Here is a 23,324-nt window from a genome sequence, read left to right as displayed (position 1 = left end):
TTCAAACCGCCGATCGTTATTTCAGACCACTGGCCCACTCCCAAGCTTGACTGCATATGTCCTAGACCTGATGAATGAGGGGAGATTGGCTCTGAATAGAAAACTGAACTGAACATCTGTTTTGTGGCCCGGGGTCGAAGCTACCACACAGGTGAGACCAGGTTACAGGTTCATGAGACAATGAATGGTAAAATGTTAATTTCCAATTAAAGAGACCCGTCACATATTTTACAAGTCCAATTATGAACTGGAAATTCTGGATCCAAAATGTCTAATCCTCCAAAGTAGTGCTACAGGGATTTTATAGCCCTTCATTCAAATGCATTAACCTGTAGGCAGCCAATTTAGCCATTGATACATACAGCTGTATTTAATTTTATTTGTAGTATATCAGATAAATGTGAACTATTAATAATAGTAGCTATTTACTAGATCAGGAATTAGCATGTGGCAATTGAAAGTTACCACATGGATGTGACAGCGCATGCTAAGACGTGCTTCCTGCTTACTGGTGAAGGAGAGGGAAATAAGTGGAAAAGGGGTGGGTTATGGTTGTAGACAGCGCCTTACAGTTAGTGCCTGGTAAGTTACTGTGCGCTGTCAACATTGCAGATAGCATGGATGTACTTACTGTACACATACACACTCACTCAAAACTACGCTTTCCAAGATGTTAGGCAATTTTACTCCTTCCTATATTGATTCAGTTAAACTACTGAATTCATTAGCAAGTCTCTGGGATGCAGCCATGCCAGTGTCTTGGCCTGCTTCCTCAGAGCCAGGCATCTTAAGTGTCCTTTTACATGTGAAAGGAGCTCTCTTCATAATCAATTGCTTTTACATTTTCTGTAACCAAAAGTTATTAGATTTAATAGATTGATTACATTATCCTTTTCCTATCAGACAGCCAAAGCTTGGAATTCACTACTGTTTGAAAAGACAGTTGACTAATTATTTACAGGTAGATATTCAGCCAGTGGCTAATAGCTTTATGCCCAGATATTCAATGCCATGACATGTTTGGGCTCTGGCAATTAATATCCATGCATATATGGTCGGATAAAACTTAGCTGGTAAAGTGTGATATTCAGGCACTAAACCGCGTAAGAAGAATCACATAAAGTTAGGACTATAGTGCCACATGTTCAATTACCTCCCAGCTGATGAGAAGTCATACGTGTGTACTCGGTGCAAAGAGCTTCTACCTCTCAGGGAACAGGTCCAATCTCTGGAGGCTAAAGTACTAGACTTGGAGGAGCTGAGACAGAAAGAGAAGTTATAGAGGAGGCCTACAGGGACATAGAAGAGAAGTCCACCTCCAGTCTGGAAACCTCTGTGCTGCCATGGAGAAGAAAGGTCACCTAAAGGAAGAGCATCACCTTGGAGAGGCAGGAAGTGATTCTGTAGCTAGGACCTGCCCTCTAGGGGAGGCAATATCCTCTAGCACCGAGGATGTGTCTCTAGGGGCTTCTGCCCAAGAAGGAAGAGTTAGGACAGCTGTTTTAGTTGGAAATTCAATCATTAGGCATATAGATAGCTGGGTAGCTGGTGGATGTGAGGATCACTTGGCCACTTGCCTGCTTGACGCGAATTTGGCAGATCTCAAGCATTTTGATGGGAGACATAAGACATAAGCATCGCCACACTAGAACAGACCAAAGGTCCATCTAGCCCAGCACCCTGTTTCCGACAGTGGCCAAGCAAGGTCACAATTACCCGACAAGATCCACGGAGCAAAGCATTTTGTACTGCTTGTCCCAGGAATAGTGGATTTTTCCCTACGTCCATTTAATAACATTCTATGGCCTTTTCCTTCAGGAAGCCGTCCAAACCTTTCTTAAGCTCTGCTAAGCTAACCGCCTTAACCACATTCTGCGGCAACGAATTCCAGAGTCGAATTACACGCTGAGTAAATAAACATTTTCTCTTATTTGTTTTAAACTTACTGCACTCCAGCTTCATCGCAAGAAATGTAAAAAACATGCAACTTCATTCCTCCCTTCTCAGCACACCCAACTTGAACACCCTTACCACCCTTCATCTTCCACAGTTCAGAGTGTCCAACATGCCTGTGCACCTACTCTGGGAGTACCACATGTCACGTGCTATCAGTCGTTGCTAGAAGGAAATCTTTCAAAAGTTCCTGTGCCTCATGCGGAGACTGAAATATCTTCCAAGTGCCATTTTGTAGAACTTTGAGTTGAGCTGGATAGTTAAGCATGAATCTATGCTTCTTTTCCGCGAGGCTCTTACATATCGGCCCAAAGGACCACCGACATTCCTGCAATGCTGCCGAATAGTCTTGAAATATCTTTACATTAGCCCCTTCACAAGTTAACTTGTCCCATTTTTGCCATGCTCCACGCAGTATTTTGGCTTTGTGGATGAAATTCTGGATTTTTACTATAACCACTTGTGGACGGTTCCTGCCAGTAGCTTTATGACCAATTCTATGTGCTCTTTCAAGACAAAGAGGACCCACACTGTCCGACAGTGCAAATTCTGTTTTCATCCATCACTCCAACAACGTAGGTAAAGAGTTATCTGGCACCGACTCCGGAATTCCAATGAGTCTAAAGTTAGATCTTCTCAATCTATTTTCTAAATCATCCAGTTGTTGTGCCTGTACTTTTACAGCCTTCTGCAGCTCTCGTACTTTTATCTGAGTTCCAGATTCTGCATCCTCCATCATTGCAATCCGCCCTTCCAATTCTCCCGTACGGCGCGTCATGTCCTCTAACAAAACCTCCATGCTGGAAAGTTGCTCAGAAATGTGAGAGATCTGCGGCGCCATCGCAGTCTTCACTGCCTCTGTGAGCTGCAATAGTTGCGGCGGCGTGAAAAGCGGCGGGTCCGGCACTGCTGGGCTCAGCGCCATCTTGGAATCTCTGGCTCTGCATTGATTCTCCATCTCTTTTTTAGCCATTCTCTCTGGCATCGCCTTTTCTCCTCTTGTAATATAGGGGTCCATACATCACGATCAAATTTCATTTGATAATTGATCTTTTCCTTTATGTTTCTGGGTCGTACCCGGCTGGCTGGAGGAAGGGTCCTGGAGGACAGAGAAAGCACGTCCTCTCTCCTCAATCCATCACATGATCTCCCCCTGGAGAAAATATTTAAACTCTGGAATTCGTTGCCAGAGAATGTGGTAAAAGCAGGTAGCTTAGCAGGACTTAAAACACGTTTGGATATTTTCCTAAAAGAAAAGTCCAAAAGCATAATATTTCTGTGGCAATTTTCTCTTGCCTGCAGTACTGAAAAGTGCACAGGCTGTCACCTATAGCAACTACTACACATTATCCCCTATCACACCTCCGAACCACCCCTATCCATGTTAAACAGCTAGCACAGATATTTTACCATGCTGGCTGGTTTAAATGCAAGGCAGACTTATGTTTAGTAGTGCTATAAAAATGATAAATAGTAGCAGACACCACAGAAATATTATGCTTCTAATGTCAATGAATTTTATAGATAAAGAAAGTGGGGAGGGTCAGCTCGTGTGTGTATGTTGGGGGGGGGGGGTGCTTATGCCCAGGAGGGTGGGGTTTCAGACTCTGGGAGGGGGGGAGGATTGGATGTGGAACAGCATTGAAATTTGAATTGGGCTTCCTTGATTGTCAGCCCAGTTCTCTAACCACTCATAACTGAAACCCAAGGCCACCTGGAACCGTCACCAGTGTGATGCTCACAGGTGCATATTTTTATTTGTAATTTTGGGAACTGTACTGGTCCATGCCTGGGTTATATTATTTTTAATGGTACTAAGGGAAATGTCTTCTTTTTTTTTTTAATAAAAGGCAGCAGACTGAAGCATGCTAGTGAATGGTGTGGGTGTATTTTGTGAATTGTATATTATATGTCTAAAAAAGAAAATACAATTGAGGTTTTTGAAATTAACGTGATAGTGCACACAGGCAGAAGCAGCCCTGGCCTGCTGTCTTGTCATGTGGAACCAGAACCATATCCCCTAGCTGTTGCCATGGTGACACAGCCAGAGGGAAAGCAGCACGTCTCCCGTTCTAGTGCGAGGGGGAACCTTTTCAGTATCAGTGCTTTGACTATTTCAGCTGCAGGATTTACTGGCCACATTAAAAAAAAATAGATTTTTCTTAGGATTTCAGGAATGTGAATGATTCTATCAAGAATCTCTAAAAGAGATTGCCAATGGGCTACTGCGACTTGCACAGCAGAATGGAGGGGTAGTCTAATGGGTAGAGAAGCAGCCTGAGAACCAAACAAGCCCCGTTCAAATCCCTCCTTGTAACCTTGTGCAAGTCACTTAACCTTCTATTGCCTCACGTACAAACTTAGATTGTAAGCCCTCCAAGGACAAGAAAATACCTACTGTACCTCATGCAACTTACGGGAGGCGGGGATGGTGCTGGGCAGACTTATACGGTCTGTGCCAGAGCCGGTGGTGGGAGGCGGGACTGGTGGTTGGGAGGTGGGGATGGTGCTGGGCAGACTTATACGGTCTGTGCCAGAACCGGTGGTGGGAGGCGGGGCTGGTGGTTGGGAGGCAGGGATAGTGCTAGGCAGACTTATACGGTCTGTGCCCTGAAAAGGACAGGTACAAATCAAGGTAAGGTATACACAAAACGTAGCACATATGAGGTTATCTTGTTGGGCAGACTGGATGGACCGTGCAGGTCTTTTTCTGCCGTCATCTACTATGTTACTATGTTACCTTGAACTACTGGGAAAAGGCATGAGCTAAATCCAAATCTTTTCCCCTTTCCAGATTCAGAAACCTTACACACATATACATTTATAGACATGCAAACAAAACAGCAAATAATCTATAAAAGGATCCTCCTCATTCTAAAATAGGTCATTTAAATTCAAGTGCCTTTTGCGTGCTTACATTTATGTTTAAACTAGTAAAAAAGGCCCGTTTCTGACAAAAATGAAACGGGCGATAGCAAGGTTTTCCTCAGAGTGTGTACGTTTGAGAGAGAGTGTGTGTGTCAGCGAGAGAATGAGAGAGAGACAGACAGCGTGTGTGTGTGTTTGTGTGAGTGAGAGTATGTGAGAGACAGAGTGTCTGTGTGTGTGAGACTGTGTGTGTGTGACAGAGAGATATAGACAGGGAGTGTGTCAGAGTGTCTGTGAGAGACAGTGAATGAGTGAGTGTGAGCCCCCACCCCCCTCTCGCAGGGCCCCACCCCCACCTCTCTGGTCTCAGGACCCCCTCCCCACCTCCCTCTCCCCTGCCCCCCCTCCAGCCATCCATGTCCAGTGAACCTCCTCTCCCCACCCCCCCGGCACATCAAACCCCCTCGCCACCCGCAGCTGCCAGTGGTAACGCTGTCCGGCCACTGCTGCTTCTCCTGTTGAGCAGCAGCGGCCGCTAGAAAAAGGAAAAAAAGTGATAAATGTTTTTAAACCCAGCCCAAATCATTCACAAATGCCCAAGTCTTAAAACGTAGTCTCTGCAGCCGCTCCTCCTCTCGCCTGTCACGTCGCTGCGCTCCTCCGGGGTCTTACTCCAGGGGCAGTGACGTGAAGGCAAGAGGAGGAGCGGCTGTAGAGACTGCGTTTTAAGACTCGGGCATTTGCGAATCATTTGAGCTGGGTTTAAAAACATATATCTCTTTTTTTTTCTTTTTGTAGTGGCTGCTGCTGCTCAACAGGAGAAGCAGCAGTGGCCGGACAGCGTTGTGGCAGCTGCGGGTGGCGAAGGGGTTGATGTGCCCCGGGGGGGGGGGGGGGGTGTTGATGTGCTTCGGGTGGGGGGAGGGGGGTGTTTGATGTGCCGGGGGAGGGGGCTCTGTGATGCCGCGCTTGTAGTTTTTTGATGCGCCGCTCCCTGCCACTTGCTCCGAAGTGGCAGGAAGCGGCGCACTGACAGCTGATTCCCAGGCAGGGGGAGGAGTAGGGCGTCTTTCCCTATTCCTCCCCCTGCCTGGGAATCAGCTGTGAGTGACGTCATCCTGGCTACAGAGCCTAGCTCAGCAACTCCAGGAGCCACGGACATAGGCATTCCCACATTAGAACGTTGGTGGTGAGAATTATTATATAGGATCTGTTTTATTAAATGACATAGATACAAAATTACATAAACAAGTTTCAACAAGTCATTCAGGTCATATGTCATGTTTCCAACATCAAGAATGAAATACTATGTCCTTTTTATATAAATGTTAACCTCTCCCAACTCCCCCTCCGAATTTAACATCAAGACAGTACCAATAACGTTGTGAGCAAACTCTCCATCCAATCATCAACAGAATCTACTTCGGTTAGATCAACAGTTTAATAGATAACTGAATGCCCAGAGGTCTGGGTCTTTTCTGATTCATTTCGTGGGTCTGGGATTGATCCGGAGCTGTCCTGGAGTATCAGAGCTACAGCAGCGCAGTATCAGTGTCAAAGCGGAACTGCAGCATCAGAGCTACAGCAGTGCAGGGTCTTTGTTCCTGTGATGATGACAAGGTGAAGCAGTTCCTGAGTGTGGGAGAGGAAAATCATTGATAGACGACGCCTGAAGAAGAACAAGTGTTGCAAAACCACCTTATTGATCACCATACCACGTGCTTCTAAACGTTTGTATCAGCTGTTCTCCGTCAACTGAGACTCCTGATGTAGGCATAACGGCCGAAACACAGTGTTTGTGTCGAGTCTTTTTTCATCAATAAACAACTGTTTTAAGAATCCATCCCTCCAGTCTTTGGTTTTCCGTGGTCAAACATCCCACTATCTCCCATATTCATGATCTATATTTGCCATAATATTCTAAACAAGTAGAGATTTCACCTGTATATCAATTCTCTTCTGTGGGAGAACAAGGCTTTGAGAGACATGCGGACACTGGGTGGCAGAGCCAGTGGGGGGGAGGTGGGGCTACTGCTGGGCAGACTTCTACGGTCTGTGCCCTGAAAATGGCAGATACAAATCAGGTATACACATAAAGTAGCACATGTGAGTTTACCTTGTTGGGCAGACTGGATGGACCGTACAGGTCTTTCTCTGCTGTCATCTACTATGTTACTATGAGGGGCATAATCGAACGGGGCGCCCATCTCTAAGGATGGCTCCGTAAAGGGGCGGGGCAACCAGTATTATCGAAACAAGATGGGCGTCCATTCGATAACACGGTCGGGGCCGGCCAAATCTCAGCATTTAGGTTGACCTAAATGTTGAGACTGCCGACCTTAGAGATAGGCGGACTCGGTTTTCGCCTATAATGCAAACCGAGGACGCCCATCTCGAAAACGGCCAAATTCAAGGCTTTTGTTCGTGGGAGGAGCCAGCACTCATAGGGCACTGGTCCACCTCATATGCCAGGACACCAACCGGGCACCCTAGGGGGCACTGCAGTGGACATTACAAATTGCTCCCAGCTGCAAAGCTCCCTAACCTTGTGTGCTGAGCCCCCCCAAACCCCCCCCTTAACCCACTACCCACAACTCTACACCACTACCATAGCCCTTAGGGATGAAGGGGGGCACCTACATGTGGGTACACTGGGTTTCGGGTGGGTTTTGGAGGGCTCACATTTACCACCACAAGTGTAACAAGTAAGGGGGGGGGGGTGGGCCTGGGTCCGCCTGTCTGAAGTGCACTGCACCCACTAAGACCTGCTCCAGGGACCTGCATACTGCTGTCATGGAGCTGGGTATGACATTTGAGGCTGGCATAGAGGCTGGAAAAAAATGTTTTTTAAATTGTTTTTTTTTGGGTGGGAGGGGGTTGGTGACCACTGGGGGAGTAATGGGAGGTTGTCCCCGATTCCCTCCGGTGGTCATCTGGTCAGTTCAGGCACCTTTTCGAGGCTTGGTCATGAAATAAAAGGGACCAAGTAAAGTCGGCCAAATGCTTGTCAGGGACGCCCTTCTTTTTTCCATTATCGACCGAGGACGGCCATCTCTTAACCACGCCCCTGTCCCGCCTTCAGTACACTGGCGACACGCCTCCTTGAACTTTGGGCGTCTCCGCGACGGAAAGCAGTTGAGGGTGGCCAAAATCGGCTTTCGATTATGCTGATTTGGCCGGCCCTGAGAGAAGGACGCCCATCTCCCGATTTGTGTAGGAAGATAGGCACCCTTCTCTTTCCAAAATGAGCTGGTATGTTACAAAGTCTTGCGCTGATCCTGCTGAGGCGAAGGTTTTTGTGCTGCACTTTTAAAATGGTGAGGTAGAGCAGTATGAATTAAACTTTTTCTCATAAAGCTGTGTGCAAATTGGGGTAAATTTCTTTCGTTACTCCTGTACGATCATAGAGTATTCCTGGAAGTAACTAGTGAGGTAATTAAATTTGCTGTTGACACAAAGTTATTCAAAGTTGTTAAATCGCAAGAGGATTGTGAGTAATTACAACAGGACCTTACGAGACTGGGAGACTGAGTGTCTAAATGGCAGATGGTGTTTAATGTGAGCAAGTGCAAAGTGATGCATGTGGGAAAGAGGAACCCAAATTATAGCTAAGTAATGCAAGGTTCCAAGAAAGGGATCTAGGCGGCGGCGTTGAGGGTATGTTGAAACCCTCTGCTCAATGTGCTGCTGCGGCTAAGAAAGCAAATAGAATGTTAGGTATTTTAGGAAAGGAATGGAAAACAAGATTGAGGATGTTATAATGCCTTTGTATCGCTCCATGATGTGACCACACCTCGAATACTGTGTTCAATTCTGGTCACCGCATCTCAAAAAAAGATATAGTGAAATTAGAAAAGGTACAGAGAAGGGTGCCAAAAATGATAAAGGAGATGGGACGACTTCCCTATGAGCAAAGGCTGAAGCGGCTAGAACACTTCAGCTTGGAGAAAAAACGGCTGAGGGGAGATATGATAGAGGTCTATAAAATAATGAGTGGAGTGGAACGGGTAGACGTGAATCGTTTGTTTACTCTTTCCAAAAATACTAGGACTAGGGGGCATGCAATGAAGCTACAAAGTAGTAAATTTAAATCGAATCGGAGAAAATGTTTCTTCACTCAACGTGTAATTAAACTCTGGAATTTGTTGCCAGAGAATGTGGTAAAGGCTTAGCGGGGTTTAAAAAAGGTTTGGACAGCTTCCTAAAGGAAAAGTCCATAGACCGTTATTAAAGTGGACTTGGGGAAAATCAACTGCTTATTTCTGGGATAAGCAGCATAAAATGTATTGAGCTTTTTTGGGATTTTGCCAGAATGCTAAGTAGTAGTAGTAGTAGTAGTAGTAGTATATTTGTGACCTGGATTGGCCACTGTTGGAAACAGGATGTTAGGCTTGATGGACCTTTGGTCTGTTCCAGTGTGGCAATACTTATGTACTTATGGTGATCTTCAAATTTTTCTGCATGTATCCTCTTAGAATTTCTATTTTGTGGGTATAGTTGAAGATTTTAATGATTACTGCTCGCGGGGTCCGGTGGCCATCTTGTTCTTGCCTCACAGAGTGTGCACGTTCGAAGCACAGTGGGCCTGTATGATCCAACAGCAAGAATTCAGCCTTCAGCCAACGTTCCAGTATCGTGGACAACATTCTGTCTCCTACCTACTCTGGTAAGCCGATTATGCGTAGGTTATTTTGACGAGAACGATTTTCCAAATCATCAATCTTACATGCCTGGTCACAAACTTGTTGTTTTTAAACTGGGATAGCCTCTGCTGTATGAGAAGCTGTGTCCTCCAACATTGAAGCTCTCTGTTCCAGTTCTGATGTTCTCCGGCATATCTCCGTTAACAGCGTTTCCAAATTATTTATCTGATTGGAGAGTAGTCCCAATTTAGGGTCAATCGTCTTGTCCACCGCTGCTGTAAGCTACGTGAGTTGCTCTATAGTAAAGGACATCCCATGAGGTGGCATCGCACTGTCCATTTTGTTGTCAGGTCCCCGCTGCTTTTCTTTCTTTTGTTTGTGTTTTTGTTAGAAATTTCTTCTGGAATTATATTTAAATACTTTTCCATGCAAGGGGCTCCATTTCGGCGATACAAAGTGGGACAAGGAGAAATTAGATCTTACCTGCTAATTTGCTTTCCTTGAATCTCTCCAGACCATTCCCGACGAGCGGGTAATATGTACTTCTACCACAGGGAGACTGAGAACAATTGAGCAGTGCTCCTGTATAAGAGGCTGCGCAACCCTGACCTGCTCAGTATTTCAAATAGCCAAGCCAGTGGGACAGCACTTTACAGAACCAGGACACCGTACCAGTGATTTCATAGTGAGAATACTGAAAGGTAACTTTAAAACAATACAGGAACGTAAAACCTTTGAAATCAGAATGATTGAATATTTTGACACCCAACGGACAGGACTTAACAAGGATCTGGGTTTTCTAGCCCACGATAAACCATAAGTTGTACTTCACTGCTTATCAACCTCCCCTCCCCACAAACATCCTGCTAGACTATGGAATGCTTTGAAGTCCCCATGCACATCTCCTACCCACCCTGCTAGACCATCTATGAGGGACTGTTATATACACTGTCAGCTAACACATTTGCTTATTTCTGATTTGATGAAGAAGGGCAACCTTCAAAAGCTAATCAAGAAATGTATTAAGTTATGTCCAATAAAAAGGTATCATCTTATTTTCTTTTCCATGTTTTAATTTTGTTTGCTTTCTATTGATTACCTTAAATAGCCAAGCAGAAAGAAACCAGTAGAAAGTAGCTATTAGAACATATCGAACCACAACTGTATATACCTATAAAGTAAGCTCCCAGAGGAAGACCCCAGAAGAAAGAGAGCACCAAGCCAGAAAACTATAACCAAATCAAACAAAGTCACAGTTGTAGCCCCAGAACGAAGAGGTATCTTATCTGCCCCCCTCCCAGTGTTACTGAGCGGGGTTCGGGAATGGTCTAGAGAGACTCAAGGAAAGCAAATTAGCAGGTAAGATCTAATTTCTTCTTCCTTATTGTCTTCTCCAGACCATTCCTGACAAGTGGGAAGTACTAAAACAGTACTCACTGAGGGTGGGAAATTTCCTGGAGCAATACAGAAGCCCCAAAAGAAGCATCCTGTGGGGCCTGAACATCCAATCTGTAGTGCCTGACAAATGAATGTAGAGAGGACCAGGTTGCCACCTTGCAAATGTCCTGAGGACGAATGAGAGAATGTTCTGTTCAGGAAGAAGCCTGGGCACACATGGAATGTGAATGCAGCACAGTGGGCACTTCCTTACCTAACAGCAGATACGCAGAGGAAACTGCCTCTTTAATCCAGCAAGCAATGGAGGCTTTAGACGCCGACTCTACCTTTCGCGGGCCCCATACAAAACCAAGAGGTGGTCAGACTTTCGAAACTCCGCCGTCCGGCGCACATAACATCGCAGCCCCGACAAACATCGAGCCTATACAACTGAGGAGACTCATCCCTCAAAAAACAAGGCAAAGAGATAGACTGATTGACATGAAATGGAGAAATCACCTTAGGAAGAAAGGAAGGAACAGTCCTTCACAAAACCTTTTCCTTACAGAAGATGAGAAACGGCTTGTGACACGAGAAAGCCTGAAACTCTGAAATACGCCGTTATGATAGGATAGCCACCAAAACCACCACCTTGAGAGTGAGATCTTTAAGTGTGGCCTGCTGCAGAGGCTCAAATGGGGCCTTAATCAAGGCAGACAGAACCAAAAAGTCCCAAGGAGGTACCACCAGGCGCAGAGGAGGTCTCAACTGTTTAATCCCCTGGAAAAACCGAGAGATGTCCGGAAGAAGGGACGATTTCCTCTGAAGTGGACCCCGAAAACAAATGAGCGTCGCTAACTTCACCCAAAGGGAGGACAGGGACAAACACTTCTCCAAACCGCATTGAAGAAAGTCCAACAGATTACCCACAGAAGTCCTTAATGGATGCACATATCTCTCTTCACACCAGGCCTCAAAAACACGCCAAACCCGCACATAGGCCAAGGAAGTGGACTGTTTCCTGGAACACAAAAGGGTATGAACCACTGCGGCAGAGAAACCCTTCTTCAACAGTTTCGCCTGCTTAACAGCCAAGCCGTAAGTGAGAATTGAGCCACATCGGGCATTAGTATGGGCCCCTGACTCAGCAGACGGTCCTTCAAAGGAAGACGAAGTGGAGTGTCCACTTGCAACCTCACAAGATCCGCATACCATGGCCGATATGGCCAGTTGGGAGCCACCAGAATCACACGAATGTTATGACCCTGAATGTGCTGAAGAACATGACCGATGAGTTGCCACAGAGGAAACACAAACAACAGAACTCGAGGAGGCCAGGGCTGTGCCAACGCATCGCGGCCCTCCGACGGCTCCTTTCTGCGACTGAAAAACCTCGGAGCCTTGGCATTCTCCGCCATGGCAATGAGATCCATAATCAAAGGACCCCAGTGATTGACGAGCCATAATGCAAATGGGGCAAGAGTCCACTTTCCCGGATCCAGACGATGACGACTGAAATAATCCGCCTGTAGATTGCTTGTGCCTGCTACATGCGCTGAGAGTAGCCGGACGTTCTGCTCCACCAAGGCCATGAGCAACGCCACTTTCTGTGCCAACAGAGGGCTCTTGGTACCCCCCTGGCGACTGAAGAATACAACAGTTGTCACATTGTCAGAGAGGACGCGAACATCCCGGAAATGAAGCAACTGCTGAAACACCAAAAGAGTGAAGTGGATCACCCAAGTCTCTAGCTGATTGATGCACTAACACGACTCCTCTGCCAACCAACTTCCTTGGGCCACCTAACCCCAACAATGTGCACCCCACCCAGTCAGGCTGGCATCCATTGTCACGAGCACCCAGGCCGGAGGTTCCAGAGGCATGCCACTACTCAGATGAAGATGGTCCAGCCACCACTGAAGGCTAAGGCGCATTGTCTGCCTAAGGAAAACCCTGCACGAGAGCAGCTCCAATTGAGGAGACCAGCGTGCTAGGAGGGCAGACTGAATAGGACTCATATGTGCCCTCACCCACAGCACCACCTCAATGTTCACCGAGATGGACCCAAGAACCTGCAAAATGTCCCATGCGGACGGAGATGGGGCTGCAAGCAACCAACGATCCTGGGACTGAACCTTCAGGATCCGTGCTTCCGGAAGGAGCACCAAGTCCTCCCATGTATTGAAGTGTACCCCCAGAAACTCCAAGGACTATGTGGGGAAAAAGAGAACTCTTGGGCCCATTGACAATCCAACCTAAATGCTGGAGCAGATGGACGACTTGATCTTTGGCACTCCGCCTCTCCTCCGTAGACTGGTGAGGCAAGATTTCCCTTGGTTGAACCCATGCTGACTCTGTCCCATTAAACCATGTTTATTTATGTGTTCCATAAGTTTATTCTTTATAATAGTTTCCACTATTTTACCCAGCACTGACATCAGGCTTACTGGTCTGTAATTTCCCAGATCACCCCTGGAACCCTTTTTAAAAATCAGTGTTGCAATAGCCACTCTCCAATCTTCAGTGTACCAATTTTGATCAACACCACTTGGTGTACCCAAAGACTGCGGCTTCTCTCCCTTATTTTGCAAATATATTTGCAAGACACCTTATCAATCAGATAAACAGAAACTGGTAAAAATATTCTGCAGGTGAACTTACGGATCAAAAGCTGCAAGTAGAAAATTTAGGAGAAGGCTGATGGATTGCTCTACATTGATCTGGTGAGTGGTTGGCATTCGTTTGTTCAGCTGGTAGAAAATAGTTGAAAGCACAGCTTCCAGACGTGTCACGCTCAGCTCTGTATTTGGGTCCACATTGTTCAGGGCATTTTCTCTCAGTGCTTCTATGACATTCCAGATATCCACCAGATGTACTATGGACAAGAAAAAAAAAACATCTGTCAAGATAGGCATTACTAAAAAAAAAAAAAAAAGAACCCAACAAACAACAAAAAAACCCAAACAGAAATCAAAAGAAAATGTACAAATGAACTGCTTCATGAGACTTAATCAAATTATATTTTAAATACTGTACTCAAGGGGGACAATTTTATAAATGGACACCTCATTTTAGGTGCCCCCATGCTGCGCAGTGAATAATGGCACCTGGGTACCCAGATTCTATAGAATATTAGCATAACTCGGCATTGACGGTCAACATCTAAACACCTACAGTTACATCATCCATAGACTTATTATTAATTCTAAATAGTTTTGATTTCTGTTCTGAAAGGCAGTATATCAAGATTTTAATAAACAAACAAACAAGAAACCTGGCATACCTGTGGGCCATCAATGCAGCAAAAGCATGCGTACGTTATAGTATTCTGTAAGCTGCGTGTGCAAATGGCAGCGCCATCTATGCCCCTCCCATACTCCACCCATGTGAATGAATCCCTTGCAATTATGTGCTATATCACTTCTGCATACTCTTACAGAATAGTAAGCAGTAATTTTGTTGCCACTTATGCAGGTATCATATATACTCTAAGAGACTCTTGGAGAGGGTGGGAGCTGGCAGGCCTTGAGCATACGCAGATGCTCAAGACCCTGTACTGGCCAGTACACGGCTTTTCTCTGTCAGTGTCACAAGGAGGTAGGAACCACAGCACTGCCGCCAACTGCGGCGGGGGGGGGGGGGGGGGAATGAGGAGGCTGCATACTCTGTAGTCAGCTGGGAGCTCTAGTGGACGCAAAAATAATTAGTGGTAAAATAACGTCTTAACAGTAGCCCATGTCTCCCCTTAATCTAATAGATAAAAGCACACATGTAATCTTAGGGAGGAAAGGAAGGCAACTGCTACTACTGAGCGACGGTTCCTACAGTGGCGTACTGAAGGCGGGGCGGTGGGTGCGATCTGTCCCGGGTGCACGCTGAAGGAGGGGTGCTGGGAGCAGCCACGTGGCTGTCGCCTCCACTGGTTCCCTGCTCCCTCTGCCCCGGAACAGGAAGTAACAGCAGAGGGAGCAGGGAACCAGTGGAGGCGACAGCCACGCGGCTGCTCCCAGCACCCCTGAAGGCAAGAAGAATGCACCCTGGGGGAGGGGGGGGCTTGGAGGTGATGTGCCAGGGGGAAGGGGGGTGCACACCAGTGATTTGCCCCGGGTGACAGCCGACCCAGGAACACCACTGGGTTCCTAAAAAATGTAAAGGGCAGCGCTGAGGGATCATGTTTGAGGAGACCTTGGGACTGGTGAGGGCTCCTAGTGCCACCTGGGCATGCCATCTAGGCTGGAGGAGGAAGGAAGTTTAAAAACTGAAAAGCAGAAAAAAAGCAAATATAAGAATTGCCATACAGAGACAGACTGAAGGTACATCAAGCCCAGTATCTTGTTTCCAACAGTGGCCAATCCTGATCGCAAGTACCTGGCAAGATCCCAGAACAGTAAAATGGATTTTAAGATGCTTATCCTAGAATATGAAGTGGACTTTCCCAAGTCCATCTTAATAATGCCTTATAGACTTTTCTTTTAGGAAATTGTCCAAATCTTTTTTAAAACCCTGCTAAGCTAACTGTTTTTTTCACATTCTCTGGCAACGAATTCCAGAGTTTAATTACTTGTTGAGTGAAGAAATATCTTCTCTGATTCATTTTAAATTTACTACTTAGTAGCTTCTTTGTCTGCACCCTAGTTCTAGTATTTTTGGAAAGAGTAAACAAGAGATTCACATCTACTCGTTCCACTCCACTCAATATTTTACCTCTATCATATCTCCAAAATTATAGATGTGTATTGTACTTATGCTTGTATTCTATAAATAGAATTTGAGCATAGAACAGACACCATTACAGGATTGTCCTCCATGGAGGCAACTTTATAAAGTTTTATCCCTGTGTAAAGCCTGCTACTTAAACGGAACAGGGCTTTTGTAAAATTGCACAAAGGTATACACATATAAACAGCAGGAAAACAGAAAGACTGCAGCTACTTTTATGTAATTTCTGCATAGGCATTCCCATGGGTGTAGTTTGGGTAGAACAAGGTCAGAACTGTGACGTAGATGCATATTTTATACATGTACAGATTACTCCTGCCAGAATTCTTCATGACTGCCCAGCGCAGAATTTCCCAGTTGTGCAGAATCTTTACCACCCTGCTCCTATAGTGCAGTATAGTACCATGGGAATGAGGACCATGGTAAAAGCTGGCTGGCTGCCCCATCCCCCCACCCCCGAACCTTAGTGGACCCTCCCTGGGCCTACCTTAACACACCCTGGTGGTCTAGTGGCCTTTTCGGAGTCTGGAAAGAACCCTACTCTTTCCTGCCCACTACCACTGCTTCTTCAAAATGGCTGCTGAGACTTCAAGTGGCAATCTCATGAGGCTGCAGCAGGAAGTCTTGGTGGCCATTTTGAAGAAGCAGATACTGGTCAAAGCAGCAGAAGCACCAATGGGCAGGAAAGGGGGGGGGGGGTTCTTTTCTGCCCTAAGAGGTACTCCCGATTGTGCCTCTACAGTGGGCTGGAAACAAATATGGATGGTATCTGTACAGGGAGTGGGGCTGGGATGAAGTGTGGGTGCAGGAAGATGGGGGCTGGGAACAAAGGTGGATGGTGTGGGTGCAAAAGTATTGCTTAAAGAAACTTATAGAATATGCACATTTTTTGCACTGAATTTTGACTTTTTTTGGTACAGAACTTTGAATTTTTGGTGCAGAATTCTGGCGGGAGTAACAGATTTACACCATCTACAGAGCAGGGGGGAATCTGTGCATTACTAAGCCTGGTTCTGGGAACTATTTTATAAAGGCATATAGGAATAGGAAAACCAGATGAATCAGCAGGTCACAAAACAGATCCCGCCTCACTCTCACCCCCAGCTTTTGGAACTTGGCACGGGTGTTTTTTTATTGAAAAGTACTGGTGCCCAGTCATTGGTTAAGTATTCTTCAATTCTTGCACCTATTATACTGAATAGCGGGCTACCATATCAGTGAAAGCTATTTAAAATTAACTGGTGGTGCTAAAAGCATTGGGAGTGAGGACTCCTTTTTGACTGCTGATATAGTTGAAGATATACCTAGTGCTTTATTACTGTGTTTGTCACCTCTGTGCTACAATAGAAGAACATACTTCTGCTTTATGTCTGCATCCATACTGAATTTTATAACTGATAGCTAGAGTATACTGAAGAAGAAAAATAAGTGGTATGTAGGAAATATTAATTCTGTGTAATATTTAAAAAACGTAAAAGGAAAATTAGTCAAATAACTGAGCCATGATGAGCAAGGTGTTGATGAAATCACTCTGCAAACTTCCTTCAATGAATTCCTAATAAAAAGGTAAAACGGGGGGGGGGGGGGGGGGGGGGGGAGGAAAGGCATCAGCAGCAGAAAAGAATCTAGTTCGCTGTGACTTAAAGAGCTCCTAATTTACCCTGCTCCAGGAAGGAGATTTCAGGCCATTTCTGGATTTCTGACAACCTTATCCTGGTGCATTATGGGACCGACAGCATTGGGTTCAATAGGCAGAATCGGGGGCCACAAATACCATACTGCTTTGGGATATAAGTTTAAAACCAGGACTGGGAAAAAATGTTTCATGCCTGGAACTGGACTACCTGGCAGCTCTACACTGATTGAAATAAAAAGGAGGGGGGAAGGATGGGAGAAGCAAAAGAAAGACAAATGTAATATTAACTAACATGAAAAATTCCTGAAAGACAGGAACCTTTCTGTTTTGGCATAACATTAAAAATCTGACATTTAAATTCTGTGCATCTCAATGCCAAAATGCACACCCAGGGTAACACGCTCATTCAGTCCACTTCCTCTCAGCCCAGTGCCTGTGTACCCCAATACTTTGGTCAGTCATGCAATGGTAATTCCAACTCCAAAAACAAGCATATGTGAATTACTGCCATAAACCTGTATTCTGGTTCTTTTCTGCCATTGTACCTTAATTTCTGAATCTGCATTCCTATGGCTTCACAGGGAATGCAGGTGCATACTGTACTCCAAACAGAAAAAACACATGGGTCCATTGTTTGCTCCCTCTGCTCTCTGCATTCTGCTCTGTCTCCCTCCTCCTCCTGCAGGCAGCCTCACCACTAGTATATCTCCATAGTTACAGCACTCAGTACAAAGAAATCAGACAGGACCTAGACAATCTGATGTGCTCTTTGCTCCATTACTCTCCCTTGGAGAGCAACTCGTATTTGAGATGTGTCTCCCCTGGGATTGTCCTGAGATCTGCATACAGAAGCCATAAGAACATAAGAATAGCCATACTGGGTCAGACCAATGGCCCATCTAGCCCGGTATCCTGCTTCCAATAGTGGCCAATCCACTTCACAAGTACCTGCTTCTCTATGCAATTGCTGGCAGAGGAACGCTGTGTATACACAAAAGGATGAGAACACCGACAGTCGACACACTCAAAAGTCCTTTCATAATTTTTTTTTATTATTCTTTTCATTATCAGCTGCATAATGAACAGGTTGTTTTCCTAATGAAGTGAAGCCATCTTCAGGAAGGTGACATGCCAGCATTACCAATCAATCAAATGCAGCATGTAACCACAGTATCCCACACTAATTCTAGAGGTTTTAGTACTAAACTGGAACTCGAAAAATAATACATGGCAGCACTAAACGTAGAAATCAGAGGAACTGATCAGTAACACAGGCAGCTGAACCATTCTAAATGACAATAAACTTCAGATGCCAGTCAAGGTTGCCAGATGGGCGGTTTTCCCGCCCAATTGGGCGGTTTTCCGCAACCTGCTGCGGGAAATTTCTGACCGTTGCGGGTTGCAGTTTTTTGGGCTGCTTTTTTTCCCCAGGCGGTTTTTTTCTCCGCCTGCACTGCGGTTTGGGGGCATGGTTAGTGATGTTGGGGGCATGGTTCGTGCCGTTGGGGGAGTGGTTAATGTCAGGGGCGGGGCTGGTGACGGCAGGGGTGAGGCTGGTGACGGCGGGGGTGGAGCTGATGATGGCGGGGGCGGGGTTGATGACGGCGGGGGTGGGGGTGTGAAATTTTGGGCGGGTTTTGACACTGGTTAATTGGCAACACCGATGCCAGTAGCAATGATAATACAATATTACCCCTACGAGTAATAATGCTGTGATTTGTGTAGGTCATTGGTAACGTAGAACGTAAAAATGCTGTTAAGAGGATTCAACAATGCAGGATCAACAGTGCACACCTGAAATTTAGATCAAGAAGGAGAGTTACTTGATTTTATTATTTCTGAATGTCAACTGAAGATGCCAGATGTGGAAGCAGATTAGAAATCAGAACTGAGAGGTCCTGGTCAAGACGTGTACAAATCCAGAAGTATTTTAGAAAAAGATATGCCCACACAGAGCCTTTTCTAAAATGAATACAGGAATGAAAGCGTATGCACTGGTTCCATGCACTGGGAGCATCCATTTTACAACTATCAAATACCTAAAACATCAACTGGGGCAACACAGTAACATATACATCTACATGTTGACACGTTAACATGTATGTTGGTATTTCAGAACACAGATTTGAAAGTGTCGAAAAATAGATAGGGATATCTGCCTTTTTAGAAACGTACACATCTATTTGCTGCTAAGTATAGAGCCTGCAATTATTCAGCATAATTAATCGAGGGGTGGGGGAATATAATCATTGTGGAATGAAAGGGACAATCTCCCCTAATCCATCCAGTACAGCGCTGCTCAAAATGAGCACTTTTCCAAAACCAAGGCACGCCTAGGGGCAGCTATAAATCCCAATGTTGATCTCGGTGAGTATAGACCGAGGAGGTTTAATAAGACAGGATATGGCACAAACCTATCTGGCCCATTGTATGTGCTGAAGCTTGCCACCATATTGAGTGACCCAGAATATTCGCAAACGCTAATGAAAAACAATAGTGAACTTGTGAGGTTTATATTGTTTTATTAAACTTCCTTGGTTTTTGCATTCTTTCTGTTAGGAGGGGAGCTGAGGAGTTTTCAAGGGGTTTGTTTGGGTACACCAATACAGCAGCTGCTGGGGGAAAACGGTTTCAATGCTTTGACATCATGCCGTCTCCTGTCTTATTAAACCTCATTGGTATAAACATGCATTCCTCTGCTGGAATGGAGAATACAGGGTATTTTTGGCCCCGCCCTAGTCTCTTCCAAAACACATGCAGACTACACCTACTTATCATATGCAAATATTGCAGCTTTATATACACACTGATCACATGTCAACAAATAAATATTCCATTAGTATCCACAATAGACAATACCTTCAAACAGATCCAAGTTGGATATATAAATGCTAGATCAGTTATAAACAAAACGGAAACATTGACAGATTGTATCACTCATGACAACCTAGAAGTAAAATTCATCAATGAAACTTGGATCCACAACCAAGAAGACCCCATAATCCTTCACATCTGTCCTCCAGGATACAAAATCAACCACTGGACCAGAACAAGAAAAAGAGGAGGAGGCATCGCACTAATCTACAAAGAGGAATTCGCCTCAGAACCCATTGCAGAATCCATAAATACACAACTTGAAATCGCCGCAATCTGGTTACAAAACAAATCCCTCCTATCTCACCTGACCTGCATCATATTATATCGACCCCCAGGAAATTGGAAAGACACCCAATTAACTCTCATGGACTTTATATCCAACATATGCCTCACAAACCCTAATGTGATGATCATAGGAGATATAAACCTCCACCTAGAGGACACAACCTCAAATGACACACTGAAATGCAAAGAAGTTTTGCAATTGTGGGATTTCCACTGGCCACAAGTCAATCTCACACACATAAAAGGCCATGCATTGGACCTATTAACGTACAAAATATCCAATGAACGAACCTTCTCGCTAAGAGAACAGCAATGGGAAAACGTACCTTGGTCTGATCACTTTAAATTAACTTTGACCTTATGTTGGAAGAAAGGCCCTCCCCAAATACATCAACGGGCAGTACATAAAACAAGAGGTAAAATAGACCCTACATCATTCTGGCAAGGAATTTACAAGAACGTCTGGGCGTCAAAAACCAAATCAACTGACTTCTTCACCATATGGGATGAACGATGCAATGAAGTACTAAACAAAATAGGAACCATACAAACCAAATCAACATAAAAACGTAACAGAATACTCTGGTTCAACAAAGAACTAAAAACATTAAAAACGTAAACTAGAAGATTAGAACAAAACTGGCGATAAAACAAAAATGATCACTAAAGGCCTAGAAAGAAAGTCAAACAAAATACAAATATAAGATAAGACAATCCAAAAGAAACTTCTATAGAGAACAAATAGGCACAGACTTCAAATACACAAATAAACTATACAAACTAATAAACAATTTACTCAATACCAAAACAATAACACCACCAAATACAACCCTCCCACATGCAAACTAGCCAAATACTTTGAAGAAAAAATTACCAATCTCCGCAAAACGCTGCATCAGGGGTATATTAATCCAGATACCTTCACAAATGAACTAGACTCGAACCACATGGAACACCCAGCAGACCATATCTGGAATAATTTCACTCATCTAAGCACCAAAACAGTAATCCACGTAATTAGGAAATTCTCTTCGGCCCACTGCCAACTTGACACCTGTCCCAACTAGCTCATGTAGACTATTGCAATAGTATTTACACGGGCTGCAAAGACCAAATCATTAAAAAAATCACAAACATAAAACACGGCAGCCAGACTCAACTTTGGAAAAACATGCTTCGAAAGCACGAAACCCCTTCTAAGAAATCTACACTGGCTTCCAATTAATGCTTGTATAACCTTCAAAATATGCACAATAGTCCACAAAATCATCTACGGACTTGCTCCGGCTTACATGACTGATTTAATCAAACGTTTACAGCAAGATCTTATCTAAACTCTTCATTATCCCAACTGCAAGGGTATAAAATACAAATTATCTTACGCCGCCAGCTTCTCATTTATAGGCACACAACTCTGGAACTCACTACCGAAAGACATAAAACTCACTGAAAACTATGTACAATTCAGGAAAAACCTAAAAACATATCTTTTCAAGAAGTTCTTTCCCAGAATCTACCAAGGCATACACCTCCAAACTTAATGAAATGCTAAGAAATGGAAAACAATGACACTAACCTTCTCCCGCAAAATGCCAATCTTACTATACTAATCAAACCCAAGTGATAATTGTACACATATATTATACACCAAATGTCATCAAATCTAATTTTGTTGTAAGTGCTTTTTAGTAATATGTAAGCCACACTGAACCTACCATATTGTGGGAAAATGTGGGATACAAATGCAATAAATAAAATAAAAATAAATAAGTAAGTAAATCTTGGCTTGCTAAAATCTGGTTTTCTATGTGTATCTAACATATGTAGAATGACATGAGTTCTGTACTCTAGATTGTTCCAGAACTTAGAACTTAATGTGTAGTAGGAGATATTACAACAGGGAACTGGTTCAGAAGCTCTACAAATCAAGTTTTACTGCACGTTATTGAAGTGACTGGGAATTTCCCTAGCTACAGCTGAATTTGTCTTCATAGTATTAAGGTAAGTGTTTAATTCTATTGTGACGTTCCATCTTTTGATATTTTGATTCACATAGGAAGTCCAGTATTATCAACAGCAGCTATAGTATAACATTTTAGGTAGGTGGATGGCACAGTGCGATGATGTACTGTTGGGTATAACACATTTAAGTCAGCCCAGTGATGATTATCCAGTCACTGAGCACTACTTGCATATTATAAAAATTATATAAAAACATTTTTGTTCTTACACACAGTGCACAATGATATAACTTTTATATTTTCATGGTTTTTTGTTAGTTTAGGCTATATATTAAAATTTAATGCCAAGAAGTGCAGAGTGATGCATTTGGGGGTGTAGAAACCCAAAAGAGAGATACCGAATAGGAGGGGAGAGATTAGCAAGCTCGACTCAGGAGACAGACCTTGGGGTGTTGGTGTCGGACGATATGAAGGTGAAGAAACAATGTGACAAGGCGACGGCCGTGGCTAGAAGGATGCTAGGCTGCATAGAGAGGGGTATAACCAGAAGTAGAAAGGAGGTGTTGATGCCCCTCTACAAGTTGTTGGTGAGGCCCCACGGAGTATTGTGTTCAGTTTTGGAGGCTGTATCTGGCTAAAGATGTAAAAAGACTGGAAGCGGTGCAAAGAAAGCTACGAAAATGGTATGGGATTTGCGTTGCAAACCATACGAGGAGAGACTTGCCGACCTCAACACGTATACCTTGGAGGAAAGGAGAAATAGGGGTGACATGATACAGACGGTCAAATATTTGAAAGGTATCAATCTGCATACGAACCTTTTCCGGAGACGGGAAGGTGGTAGAACTAGAGGACATGAATTGAGGTTGCAGGGGGGCAGACTCAGGAGTAATGTCAGGAAGTATTTTTTCACGGAGAGGGTGGTGGATATGTGGAATGCCCTACTGCGGAGGGTGTTGGAGATGAAAACGGTAATGGAATTCAAACATGCATGGGATAAACACA

General features: G+C 44.5%; 1 protein-coding gene across 10 annotated transcripts in view; it reads right to left on the bottom strand.

Moving 5' to 3' along the window:
* The window catches only part of DTNA (dystrobrevin alpha), a 567,561-nt gene that overhangs the window by 167,809 nt on the left and 376,428 nt on the right, over positions 1-23,324 (bottom strand). For all 10 annotated transcript variants that reach the window (XM_030214003.1, XM_030214021.1, XM_030214069.1 and 7 more), the window contains one exon: positions 13,503-13,716. In XM_030214003.1, coding sequence (XP_030069863.1) covers positions 13,503-13,716 — 214 coding nt within the window. The remainder of the gene's footprint in view (positions 1-13,502; positions 13,717-23,324) is intronic.

The sequence above is a fragment of the Microcaecilia unicolor genome, chromosome 1 (genome assembly GCF_901765095.1).
Source record: "Microcaecilia unicolor chromosome 1, aMicUni1.1, whole genome shotgun sequence".
NCBI classification, from domain to species: Eukaryota; Metazoa; Chordata; class Amphibia; order Gymnophiona; family Siphonopidae; genus Microcaecilia; species Microcaecilia unicolor.
The sequence above is the reverse complement of the archived record's forward strand: the minus strand, read 5'-3'. Positions and strand labels throughout refer to the sequence as shown.